The sequence below is a fragment of the Aplysia californica genome, unplaced genomic scaffold (assembly GCF_000002075.1).
Source record: "Aplysia californica isolate F4 #8 unplaced genomic scaffold, AplCal3.0 scaffold00313, whole genome shotgun sequence".
Lineage (NCBI taxonomy): Eukaryota > Metazoa > Mollusca > Gastropoda > Aplysiida > Aplysiidae > Aplysia > Aplysia californica.
In genome coordinates this window covers 172,647-186,122 of record NW_004797583.1, presented here as the reverse complement: position 1 = coordinate 186,122, position 13,476 = coordinate 172,647, and the positions used below count along the sequence as shown (strand labels likewise).

General features: G+C 39.5%; 1 protein-coding gene across 2 annotated transcripts in view; it reads left to right on the top strand.

Moving 5' to 3' along the window:
• The window catches only part of LOC101858284 (Werner syndrome ATP-dependent helicase homolog), a 56,727-nt gene that overhangs the window by 22,695 nt on the left and 20,556 nt on the right, over window positions 1–13,476 (top strand). For both annotated transcript variants that reach the window (XM_005102092.3, XM_005102091.3), the window contains exons 9-17: window positions 443–549; window positions 1,182–1,288; window positions 2,793–2,953; window positions 6,469–6,560; window positions 7,199–7,271; window positions 9,180–9,288; window positions 10,044–10,145; window positions 11,455–11,535; window positions 13,296–13,392. In XM_005102092.3, coding sequence (XP_005102149.1) covers window positions 443–549; window positions 1,182–1,288; window positions 2,793–2,953; window positions 6,469–6,560; window positions 7,199–7,271; window positions 9,180–9,288; window positions 10,044–10,145; window positions 11,455–11,535; window positions 13,296–13,392 — 929 coding nt within the window. The remainder of the gene's footprint in view (window positions 1–442; window positions 550–1,181; window positions 1,289–2,792; window positions 2,954–6,468; window positions 6,561–7,198; window positions 7,272–9,179; window positions 9,289–10,043; window positions 10,146–11,454; window positions 11,536–13,295; window positions 13,393–13,476) is intronic.

Genomic DNA, 13,476 nt, shown 5'->3' with positions numbered 1-13,476 from the left:
TAATGAAATACAGTTTCATACTCTACTCACTGTCAACTGAATGTGCTTCTTGATTGCCTTTTAAAAAAATTACTTAACCCTATTCGTACATCGGGTTTTACTATCGTATCCATGCGACGTGGGGAACTCTGTGCCACCCCTTTCCAAAGAAGAAATTTCCTCGTTAATCCGATCTGTACGCTTTGCATAGCAATCTGTCCAAATGATTTTTTGAGAAATGCTGGCTGAAAGTTTGAAAGAGATCTTCACTCTAGAAGTGTTCTAAAATGTGAAGAATACAACCCCGGGGGTACAAAATGACCCCAGGGAGGGCGTACGGATAGGGTTAACACTTTGCCATCATATTTTTGTGGAAAATTCAGAGAAACTGGGTGGTAAAAATAGGCAGCAAAGGGTTAAGCGTGATCGTGGCTCATGACTGTGATGTTCACTTTACCTCCAGGGGTTGATCTCATCGCCATCGACGAGGCGCACTGCGTCTCTCAGTGGGGTCACGACTTCAGGCCTTCATATCGCCATCTCGGAGCGTTGAAACAGCAGTTTCCTTCTGTAAGTTGCTCCACTGGGGACAGAGTTATACTGTTACTTCAGTTTTGTATTATTCAAGAGAGATCAGAAGCGTGTAAACTGCACACATTCACGAGTGGAAATGAATCTTTTAAACATTCTTATTGTGATACGCTCTTTGCTGTCAGAGTTGGTCTCAGTGGCCATAGCAGAAGCCACTTGTCATCTTAACCCTTATTTCTTCTGTTTTGCTTGAGAAACATTTTCCTCTACAGCTTCATTAGTGATTGTCAGACACAAATGGACGAATGATTTTAAAAAAATTATCATTATTATTATTGTTGTTGTTGTTGTTGTTATTTTAATTACTCAAAAAAATAATGTTTACGTCCATAAAATTAAAAAGCATTGCTAACTTTTTTTTTTTTTAAATACGTGTTGGGCCAGCAGAACTTCCAGCCTCAATTTTTCTTCCTACCCCATCCTTACAGATACTCTTGCTTTACTTCAACAGGAGACAACTTATAAAAACTTCTTCAAGCCCTCATATCCCAGCTTTTATCTAAAGGCAGGAGTCCAAGAGCAGCTAAAAGTAGTATGCCTACAATGCTCCCTGTAAAAGTTGGATATGCAAATGAGCGACAGCAGTCACAATAACTTCTTTTCCTTTTCAGATTCCCATCTTGGCGGTTACGGCCACTGCCACCGTAGAGGTCCAAAAAGATATCTGCCGAAGTTTGGGGCTAGTCAGTCCGCAGATGACCTGTACAAGTTTTGACAGGTCAGTAGGACACATTTTGTCTACATTTTCTCCCTTGTTTTATTGCTTTCTTCACTCGTGGAAATCGTATTACATTCCTTTTTTTCTGATCTACCACACACTCGCACCAATCTGAACTTCTAAGCTTTGAGATCTCTCCCATTTCTGTTGTAATTCATACTGTATGTAATATTTAAGAGACTTTATTTGATTTTGTAATGGGTACTTTTTTCATTCACTTTATTGAGATCTATTTTTGCTGTATGTTATGCTGTGACTTCGCAACCCATTAAATATTGCTGACAAATTAAGTGTTAGCGCCTTCATCAAAGCTGAGGTTATAAACAGAATCATGGTCTTATATATGTGAGGCAGCGTGGGGGAATCAGGCTCTCGTCAATTTTGGGGCGTGTAGAGTTATTGGTATCATCTCAATGCTTCTTCACTTGTCTTTATATGGATGAAAAAAATAGCCATTTATCTTGAATACAAGTCGAGATATTTGTGAATGAAGGTCACCTGTTACAGGGGTAAAATTAGTGAGAAAAGGTGTTCAAGGTGATGGTGAATTTGTTTTGAAGGAGTAATATAAACACATTGAAACTGGGTTGTTTTTTTATCTTAGCTGCTTTTTAAATTTGGTTTTGGAGTAGCGAATGTGTTGTCGGGTCGTCTCGAAGCGTAGATCTATCTATTTTAAGCGGAAACAAAGGGGAAACTTTAAAGCCGTTTTTCTCAAAGCTTTGTTTCCGTACCCTGCCTTACAAAATCATCCATATCTCGAAAACTACTGATGTCTTAAAACTTCAAAAAGCGTATTGTTCAGAAATGATCTCTGTACATGAAAATGCAAAAAACGGGATTCTTCCAAATGCATCATTTGGTTCCTTTCACCAGGCACACACACAGAATATATACCCACATTATTAGGTGTATGTCAAATCGCGACCCTTTTCTTTCTCACTTACACTGTATGTTTTTTCTTTACATTTGTCAGACTAACTATTAAGTGAGTAGGATTTTATAAAGTTAGATAAGATAAGATAAGATATATCTTTATTGTCCAGATCCTGGCACATTGGTTTGGTGTTTCACCACGTGTACACACACACACACACACACACACACACTCACACACGCACACGCACACACACACACACACACGCACAAACACACACACATGCACACACACACGCACAAACACACACACATGCACACACACGTAGGCTTACAATCACATGCATAATATAAATGAACAGCAATACAAACAATAATAATCTTAAGCAAGATACACACTCAATGTTATTCTGATGCCTAATGTTTGATAGTGGAGTTTTTTCCCTCTTTTTTTTTCCAGGGGCGTTGCAGTGTTTCAGTTGATATGTTTGGCTCCCATAAATATGAGCCTGAATAATGAATTGTCTAAGAGTCATTAGCTGAGTTGATGCGGGGTACAGTGCAGATGGCAGCAGTTCTCATTTTGTAATAATATGTTGTTTGTTTTTTTGTTTTTGTTTTGTTTCAGACCTAACTTGTTCTTAGTTGTCAAACAGAAGTCTGGTGATATTGCCAATGACTTCCGGGGAGAATTAGAAAAGAAGGGCTTGAGATACGACTTCAGTGGGCCCACATTAATTTACTGCCAAACGAAGAAGGCTACTGGAGAAGTGGCAAGTGTTCTCCAGGGTGAGTGAGGGCTTCCTCAAGGTGTTGTTGAGTACTATAATTATGTGAGGCATTGTGCTGAAATCAGGCGCTCGTCAAAATAATAAAATGGGAGAAAAAGGCAAGTTTCTTACAGTCTGGTAATTTTTACCAAAATTTTGTTTTTCGGCTCAACATTTTTATGTCCATATAAAAGCACATTGCTATATGAATTTTACTGAAAGATGTAGATTAATGGCACAAAATACATACATTTTCAGTTTCCAAGGACTTTGAGGCTGTAGAAGCTACCAAACTTTGGCGGCTATTTTCTCGCTTATATAACCTCTGAAAACAGGCTATCCCCACCTCCTTCAATTGCAAATCTCTTGACTTTTATTAAAGATATATGGGTATTTCTTTCAGTGAAGGCAAAGCAAATAAATAAGCTTTCAGATAATACCAATAACTCTACATGCCCAAAAATTGACGAGTGCCTGATTCCTCCACGTCTTGACACATATGTGTGTCGCTCGTCAATTTTGGGGCACATGGAGTTATTAGTATCATCGTAAATCTTATTCATTTGACAATATTTCGTTGAAAAAATGCATATCTATCTTGAATAGAAGTCGAGATATTTGCGGTTGAAGGAGGTGGGGATTTTATCAGAGATAAAATTAGCGAGAAATGGCCGTCAAAGTTTATTGGATTTCCCAAGCTTGAGAGTACTTGGAAACTGAATATTTATATTTGTTGTCATTAAATCGACTTTTTTTCAGTAAAATCCACTCGGAAATATATTTATAAATGGACATAAAAGGTGTTAAGACAAAAAAACAAAAATTTGAAAAAAATTGGTCAAACTGGTGGAAAACTGCCAATATCTTCCATTTCATTATTTTGACGAGTGCCTGATTTCACCGTGATGCTTCACGTATGGCTTTATAGTTTTGTCTTTTTCTTTTTCTTCTCTCAATTAAGTTATTTGAATATGCCGGATGTGTAGTTGGACCTGTGTGCTTGTTGTTGTTGTTGTTGTTGTTATCGATCCAGCAACAGCTGGGCTCTCGCCCTTCTGTCCAATGCCATGTAGTGATAAGTGCAGGTCTGCTGCAGTTGCTGTAATGTTCCATAGAGTGTGTTGTCTATGTTAGGTCTCGGAGGGAGAAGGGTAGACCTGTGTGCTTAGTGGTTTGACCTCTGCCATTGTCAGCCAGATGTGAATCTCTAATGGTGACCGCTTCCTCTTTCCGTCTTTGGCCTTTTCTGGTGAAGCTTTGTTTCGTAATGAATATCGCTACGTTAACCCTTCCAGCCCCAGCCAATTTTGTGCACTCCCTAACACCAGTCCCAACCAATACAGCAGTATTTCAGAAAAAGAAGCAATCATTCTAAAAAGTGGTGTAATCTTTGAATTGAGGTTTAAATAATGACATGTAACAACGTTTAAAAGTAAATGAACAAATATTATAAAAATTAAATTTTAATTAGGTTTGCTAAATTAAACAAATGTGCAAATTCGGTACCTCCCGAAACTGAGAATATGTGCTCTTGTGACAGAGGGAGGTACAAACGCTGCTGAAAATGTACGTGCATGGGTCTGAAAGGGTTAATTTCAAACCCTTGCACACGTTACTGGTGCCCTCTGTCTTAGCTTCAGTTACATATGAAAAGAAAAAAAAATTTTTAGCTGCAGTTACATATTTTGTTGAAGGATACTCTTCCTTTTTGCATTCCCAAAAGCATCATCCTCTCCTCAGCAGTACTGGCCTCTGCCTCCTTATCTTCCTCCTCAATCAGCTGGCGAGAGAGACATTTGAGGATCTCGACCTTGTCTGGTTGAACCTTGCTGTTATCTGAGGTGGCCTCACCAGCCAGTCTGTCAGCTTTTTCATTTCCTTTAACGCCTGCATGGCCAGGGCAGAAAATCCATGTGAGCGATCTTATTGGCGTTGCTTCGATCAGTTGAATCCATACTGGTCTCAGGAAATCTTTTTCGATCTTTCTGAGAGTACACATGGAATCTATGATGAGAACAGCCTGGGTTGTGTGAGTGGGGCGATCTTGGGTCATCCATTCAAGTGCTTTTGTGATGGCTACAATTTCCATTCGCATACTTGATGTAGCCCTGCTGCAGACTCCAGATGCACCGTGGATGATTTTATTGTTTGTGAATACAACAAATCCCCATCCACTTCGCTGGCTATCTTTTTTCATTGAACCATCTGTATAAATTATAGGATCCCCTGCTTTTGAGTTTTTGTCAACCATCTCATTGATATCACTCTCGTTGATGGAAGCCACCACAACATTTCTTCTGTCTCTGCCCATGCTTATTTTACCTGTGTGAGGTCCCTGTATGCTCCTGCCACCTGTTCCCATTCTTCGACTAGTTTTAGATTTTCAGGTACATAGATTTTTCTGAGGGAATCCTCTGCTTCCTTGCATCCTTGCAGGAAAGAACAGAAGAATTTTCAACCAGGTGTGCACTGGCACAATCAGTGGAAAGACTCTCGGCGACATTTTGGAGAGAGCAACGGATCATCAATGGACGTGTCCGGAATGCAGGGATGTTGCTTCCTGAAACAATGAACAAGGAATTCAAGGACACTCCTGAATGACTTTCCAAGTAAAGACAACCTGAAGGAATGGTGTGTCACTACAGTCGACATTGTCCCAGATGGCCACCCATTGTCGCGGAGAGAAGTGGTTGTCTTGGACAAGTTGGTGTCTTGGTCAGTGTCATTATTATATTTTTTTAACGCAAGTAGGCGAAATGGGAAAGAACAAGCCAAAGGCCAGTAAAGGAAGACATACAGGTGAAGAAATGGAAATGGATTGGGCACACCCTCAGGAGACCCCCGACAAGTATCATCGGGCAGGCTTTGACATTGAATCCACAAGGAAAACGTAAGAAAGGAAGACCAAAGATGACATGGAGGCGAGCGGTACAAGCGGAAATGGAAAAGGCGGGGACATCATGGAAACAGCTAGAAAAGGATGCACAGAACAGGCTTCGCTGGAGAAATGTTGTTGATGGCCTATGCTCCACTGGGAGTTAAAAAGGGAGAGAGATGGGAAATGGTTGTTTGTACGGGTAATGGGCTCGGACAGATGACAATTGGAGCAGCTTCGCCTGTACTTGATTTATTTAAATTTAGACTTGGAATTCTTAAGAATGCAAGTGTGTATTTTTGCCTTTTGTGTCATGCATGAGACAGCTTTTGTAGTGAATGTAACTTTTTTTATAATGGATGTAACTTTTGTTTCTTTCTCTTTAGCTTTTAGTTTTAGAAAGAGTTTTACTGCACTTGCAACACAATAAGGTCATATAAGTGCCGAAGATTAGAGGTGTTACAAGAGAGTAACAAACACAAAAAAGAAGGAAGAGAGATATCAGGTTGATAGATGTTTGATAGGAAAGAAGGAGCAAACCACAGCAGAGCACCCACCAACCACCCATGTTGCATGATAGATGTTTGATAGGAAAGAAGGAGCAAACCACAGCAGAGCACCCACCAACCACCCATGTTTCTCTCTCTGTTAACACACAGCAATGGGTGTATCCTGCTTGTCCTACCACGCTGCCATGTCTCTGTCCACTCGCAAGGAAGCACATCACAAGTTTCTCAATGATCGAGTTCAGGTACCGAAGATTCTGTTCTTTATTTGAAGTATCCCTTTCCTTGTTTATTCCTATTTATTGATTTAATGTTGACTTAGATAGATGGTTTACAGTCTTTCCTGTCCTTCATTTAAGTAAGAGCGTAATACATTTTGCTGACTGGTAAGAGATTCAAAATCTTTTTTTATGAATTTCAGATTTCCCAAATTGCACGGTGGATCAGTAACACTACTTTTATGTTTTGGATAGTGTTGGGAAATAGTTTGTGTTTTTGAGTCTGTTTTAATTTGTCCTTTTAAATGCATGAAACTGTTCCCCATAGTAAGTCAATAAAACTACCTTTTATAAGACATCTTTGGAGTAAGTCAATAAAACTACCTTTTATAAGACATCTTTGGATCCATTTATGGCTCCCGCCCGGCTAAAGGTGCATTACATTTACAGTGATCCGAATAGAATTCTCCAGACTTTTTGTTACATGGTTGACCCTTGAGTACCTTGGTCAAGATTGTCTTGTTTGTTATAAAAAGATAAAACAGCAAGTCTGACTGTGCAGAGAGGAAAAAGCACTCTCAGCTACAATAAATAATGCTTGTTACAGTTTTTTAATTAATGACTTTTTTTTTAAAGAACTGATTCAACCTGACTTCTCTCACCAGGCAGTTGTGGCTACAATTGCTTTTGGGATGGGCATAGACAAGCCAGATGTGAGAAAAGTGATTCACTATGGAGGTAAGGTGACACACAAGGTTCCGCATATCTCTTATGTAAAAAGTTTTTCTCATGTTTTGAAGAAAACGGAATAGGATTGAAATCTAGGAATGTCTATGTAATGAGATGATATAAGTGCTATCTTATCCTAGATTCTACTCGTTAGTCTATCTACGTTGGTTTCAAATACTCACTGTTTCGAGCGGGGAACGATGAGTGTGAGTCGTACAGGTCCGGAGCTCCGTCCACTGTGTCGACCCACCAGTAGCGTCGATCCCTGCTCAGACTAGATCTAGGTTTTAGTCATGGCTCAGAAGGCCAGTTAAACCTTCGCCGTCTGTTTATATACCCCCCCCGTGCTGCCTTATTCTTCTACACTCACTAGGCTACACTGAGTATGTTTACTTATTTCACGTGATTCTGGCTTGTCTGGTAATCTCAGCGAATTATAAACCACAGTCTACATTACTGTACACATTTCTGTGGGAGAATAAAGCAGCAGGGAATAGATTCAATGCAGCAGGGAATAGATTCAATGCAGCAGGGAATAGATTCAAGAGCATGTACAAGGTTTTGTTTAACCAGTACCTTTTTACCCGAGTGACAGTAAGTACTCAAAATGAATTTTTAAAATTACCCGAACTAATATAGTTGTCACAGCTCAAAACTTTTTTCTTTTCTGTTTCTTATGAACGTAAGCCTACAGATATTACGTCAGGCTCTCTTTGTTTGTTGGAGAAATTGATTGCCCTGTTGAAGATGTATATGATGGCTGTGAAGAAATGTTTGCGTAGCTGTCAACTTTTCAAAACCAAACAGCAGATTCTACTTATGCGGCAAGTGAAGATAGTGGGCACTGGACAAGTGCCCCCCCTCCCCCGCCAAATCCTTCCCACACATATTTCTGCGTTCAATAAGTCAATAAGTTCAAACTATTCAGAGCAAATCTGTAACAATAATGTCAGAAATGTTTAGTTAAAGTGTCAGAGACAGTGGAACATCATCTGTTCTTCTGTAGAAAACTAACTGATTTAAGGGGATGTTTTCTTCCCAAGCTACCCCACACACCTAATTGCCTCTACTCCTCAAGACAACAATTAGAAGAAACATGCAACTATTACCGAATGGCATCATGCAGAAGAGTTAACGCTCAGATGCTACTGGATCGCTAACAACAACAGGTGTCTCCAATTGACTTGTGGGCTTCGTTCACATTACTATTAGTAAAATTAGTCTTGAAAGTTAGTTATGTTTCTTCAACATTGGCTAGTCTGTGAGTGAGGAGTAATAATAGAAAACGGAGAAGACATATTTTCTGACACGAAAACGGACCTAAGAACTTACACCCTCAAAAAGGTATCAAATGTTTTGTTTGTTTTTATTTATTTTATTTTTTTTGTTTTTTTACACTCTGGTTGGGAGCTATGTACGACATGGAATAATATCAATAGACCAGCCCAGGATAGGAAAAAGTGGAAAGTGTTGGTGTCCTATACCCTAATGCAGGGTGAGAAAGATAGTGATGATGATGATGATAAAATTTATTAAAAATTTGAATTCTACAAGTCTCAACCCTTTTTTATTCTTTGCTGTTTACAATGATGACGATGATGATAAAATGTATAAAAGTTGGAAATTGTACAAGTCTCAACCCTTTTTTATTCTTTGCTGTTTACAATGATGACGATGATGATAATGATGATGATAAAATGTATAAAAGTTGGAAATTGTACAAGTCTCAACCCTTTTTTATTCCTTGCTGTTTACAATGATGATGATGGGGATAAAATTTATAAAATTTGGACATTTTACAAGTCTCAACCCTTTTTTATTCCTTGCTGTTACAATGATAATGATGATGATGATGATGATGATGGCAGCTGTGTGATTGTTGTATAGTTATTGCTCTGTTCTTCTTTTTCTTTCAAGCACCCAAGGACATAGAATCGTATTACCAAGAGATTGGACGAGGCGGTAGAGATGGCCAGCCAAGTTTCTGTACAGTGCTATATTCAAAGGCAGATTTCAACATCTCAAGGTAGAAGAACTGATGCTTGTGTTCTATAATACATTAACTCTTTGAACCCCATCGGACGCTGGGAGCATTCGGTGGTCATAACCCTGTTCCCCAACGGACGCTCAGAGATACTAGTGACAACTGTTTCGTTTTATTTAGTGCTAGTTTTTGCTTGTTTTTCGAAACTATTCCTGAACTAAGTTTTTTTAGTAATGACTAAGCCTTTGTTTCCGCTATTTAGAAGTTGGAGTCAAGCTCTTGGGGTTATAATGAGACATAGTGCACCAGGTTTTGGTGACTGTAGAAAATACTCCGGGAAACGGTGGAAAAAACTCAGGGCTTAAAGAGTTAATCCCTGTGGACCGTGGTGAATATTTTAATAATTTGGAAGCTTTTTATGGTTCTGATATTTGTTTGGCTGGTTAGTTTTTTGTTTATGTTTGTTAGTTTATGGGGCTTTTTTTTGTTGCTGTTTTTGTATTCTCCAGAGAAATGGAGGAGGGGAGGGGGGGGTGGTGATGTGTGGGTTATTACTTCATCGTGAAGAATCATTTTAGCTCAGGAAGAAGGCTCAAAATGATTATTCTAGTGTGAACTTTGTCCGGGAATTATTTGGGATGTCTGGAAGGGACGTGGGTTTGAAGATAATGATTTTACATAATTACTGTTACCAAACCAACTTTTAGGCATTGTTATAGAGGCAAGAGTGATCAGTAGGAATGTTACCATATGCCTTTAGCATTGAGACTCTCTTGATTGTTCTGCTTTCATTTCAGACATCGTATTCATTCCACGGAAAATGAAAAGTTTAGGGACCACAAGATGAAAATGTTTGCCAAGATGGAGCAGTACTTAAGCACCTCTCAATGCAGAAGAAGGTTTGTCATTGGGAGTTTTGTTGAAGAACAGTTGTGAATTAGTTCCCCTTCCCTCTCTTTATGTAATGTACGGCTGTAGCCTGCTGTTTTGCCTTTTTAACTTCTTCTGTCTTTGCGTCTGTCTTTGTATCTGTCTTCACATCTGTCTTTGCCACTTACACACCAACAAGCACATAAACAGAATTAACCCCTTGTGGGAACCCCATTGCAGACATTGACTACCACGAGGAGACCGTTGAACATCTTCTCCTTCACTGTACAAACCTGGCAGTTCTTCCACGCAGGCTCCTACGGACTTACAAAGCCTGCTCTACTCTGGCGTTGACCAGATGACAAGGACATGTGGTTACTTAAGGGAGGCATTGCGCTGACAAGAGCGAAATGCTCGCAGCTAAAGGGATTTAAAAACAACAACAACATCTGTCTTTGCATCTGTCTTCACTTCTTTGTGTGTCTTACCTATGGTCTTCCTTTCTGTCTGTGTGCAGTCAGTGTAAACCCCCCCTGTAGTGCTACTGAAGTTGTCTATGGGTCATTCCCGAAAGGGGGGATATTGACACGTCCTTATGCACAGTCGAATTGTAAATTGGCTGATTTATCGATGTCATGCTCATACTGTGCCGGAACAACATAGGGGGAACCGCTGCTTTTTCTTTCCTCATCCTTACTATCGTCATTTTCCCTCTACTTCCTTTGTATGTCTGTCACTCTCTTGTGAACTGCTATTTCCGGGGTGCCTTGATAGTCGAAGGAGACTTTGTGCTGTTGAGGCTAGAGAAATGAGCAGAGTAAGCCTGATTCCCCGTTTTGACTTCTCTGTTGACATCCACCCCTTGGCGTTCATATGACCTTAGGCAGTAGCGAGCACCGTAAAACCTGACTAAAACAAACAAGCAGTGTCAGGGTTCCATCTCTATTCCTGTTTCCATTTTTGTCTTCTCTCCTCCCCCTCTACTTTCCATGTTTTCCTGTACTGGGGTGAAGTCAAAATGTTGAGATGTGAGTTTAACATACTTACTTTACTTTTACTTTTCTTTTCTTTTCCGATTCAGTGCCCTTTTGAGTTCTAGCCCTTGGCCTGAAGAGAGTTTAACCTCAAAGAACAATTATGCATTTCTTAAGTCATAATTATGCTCTTTTCAACTCACCATTATTTTTCTGTTTTGACTCAGACCAAACGAAATTCTTATAATATTCATGTATTTGGATAATTTTGAATTGATTGTTTTAATGTTCTTTTAAATGAGAATCGCCTTTGTTTTCCTGCTGAGTAAAAGTAACCTTTTTTTTTTTTGTCGTTGATGTGCAGGATCTTGCTGTCCTACTTTGAAACTGGCAACTTGGAAGAAATCGGAGGAACAGAGAACTGTTGCGACAACTGTCGTCTCAAGTAAGACATGACAAACACCAACGTTTCTCAGCTTTCTGCTGTCTAGATGACTTTCAGATGTTTTCCCTCAATGATGTGTGGGTGGTTGGCGGGTGCTCTGGTGTGGTTTACTCCTTCTTTCCTATCAAGCATCTGTCATCCTTTTCTCCCTCCTTGTATTTTGTGTTTATTACTCTCTTGTAACAACTTTAATCTTCGGCACTTATGTGACCTTATTGTGTTGCATGGGCCCTGAAACTCTTACTAAAACTAAAAAAGCTTTCCTCAATGAATCTATTTCTCATCTTCTTTGGGTGTTGATTGATGTTCACGTTTTGTTAGCTCCTCGCTTTTCTTTTCAATGTTATTATCCTTAGTCTGACAGGCCCCTTGTGCCAAAGAGCCTGGTTTAAATCCCTTTCTCGCACACATGCCTGTTGGCGTACCTTGAGGGTTTTTCTTTCTTTTCAGGTCTTTTATACCCCTGGTCTAAGGGTAGGTTGGATGGAGTACCTAGTGTTCTCAGATGAGAGCAAAGACATGTAGTTGAAAGTATTTACGCCTTCATCATCATCATCATCATCATCATCATCATCATCATCATTGCCTTTCTCACCGTGCACCAGGGTATAGGCCACGGACAAACACTTTCCATCTTTCTCTATCGTGGGCTAGCCTCTTGATGTTATTCCATATATTTACGCCTTGCTGCCCAGGTAATATTCCTTAAGTGATCTGTCACCCAAAAATGACCAAACTGCACCATGCTGATAAATGATAGTGCCCTCAAAAATGTCATTTGGCTACCTGAAAGGCAAGGCCTGCAAAGGCTGTAGTAAGACATACGTCTGAAACATTTCCTAGCTCTGTGGCTTGAAGTAGCTGCAGAAGAAAGAAAAGATATTATCATTGTGCTACCTTTTTCCCAGCAAGCTATGGCTGTTAATCCTCTGACTTTCCGTCTGCTTCAACTCAATACTTATACTGCCATAAGCTGACAAAACGCCTTTTTTTCTTCAGAGCCGTTTCGAGAAAAAGAGTTTCTGTGTCATCGTAATGATTTATAAATAGAGTCATTCCGAAATTTGAGTTCTAATTTATTCAAAAACTAGACACAGTTTCAATTTGTGAGGCAGCGTGGTGGAATCAGGCTCTTGTCAAAATAGTCAAAGTGAAGAAACTGGCATTTTTCCGCAGGTTTGTGAATTTTTATCGAATTTTTTGTTTTTTGCTCAACACCTTTCATGCCCTTTAAAGAACTCATTTCTGTGTTGATTTGACAGAAAAACATTTATTGAAGGCAGAAAAAACGTAAATTTTCAGTTACAACCGACCCTTTAGCTAAGTAAAAAAAAAAAACTTTTGTCGACCATTTTCTCCCTAATTTTACATCTGAAAACAGGTGACCCCACCTCCTTCAATTGCAAATATCTCGACTTCAAATCAACCTAGATGAATATTTTTTTCGCCAAAAAGATGGCAAATGAACAAGCTTTAAGCTGATACCATAACTCTACATGCTCAAAAATTGACGAGAGCCTGATTCCACCACGTCGTGACACATTTGAGTTTTTCACACAAGTAGGATAACTGATCAGGCTTTCAATTTAGCAAATAAAGAAATGTTGGCGCCAAAATGAAAAATGTTTTGTCAGCTTACTGCAGTATAGCTAATAAACCTTTTTCTTATTTAAATAATTGTGATGTATATTTCCTGTAGATATTAAAGGCAGTCTGGTATCATATCATGTCGAAGAACACTTTTTTTCTTCCTTTCCTAGAATCACGCGACTTCGACATGGTCTCGATGTTGCTGAAGCTGCTGATGAACCAAAGAATTACTCCAAAGAAGCCTTTGACTTATTCACAGCCATTGATGTGAGGGATGCTGCTGATTCTTGTGTGCAGGGTGTTGGAAAAAATCTGTTCACTGTCATATCTCCACTCCAACGTTGGCTTCCC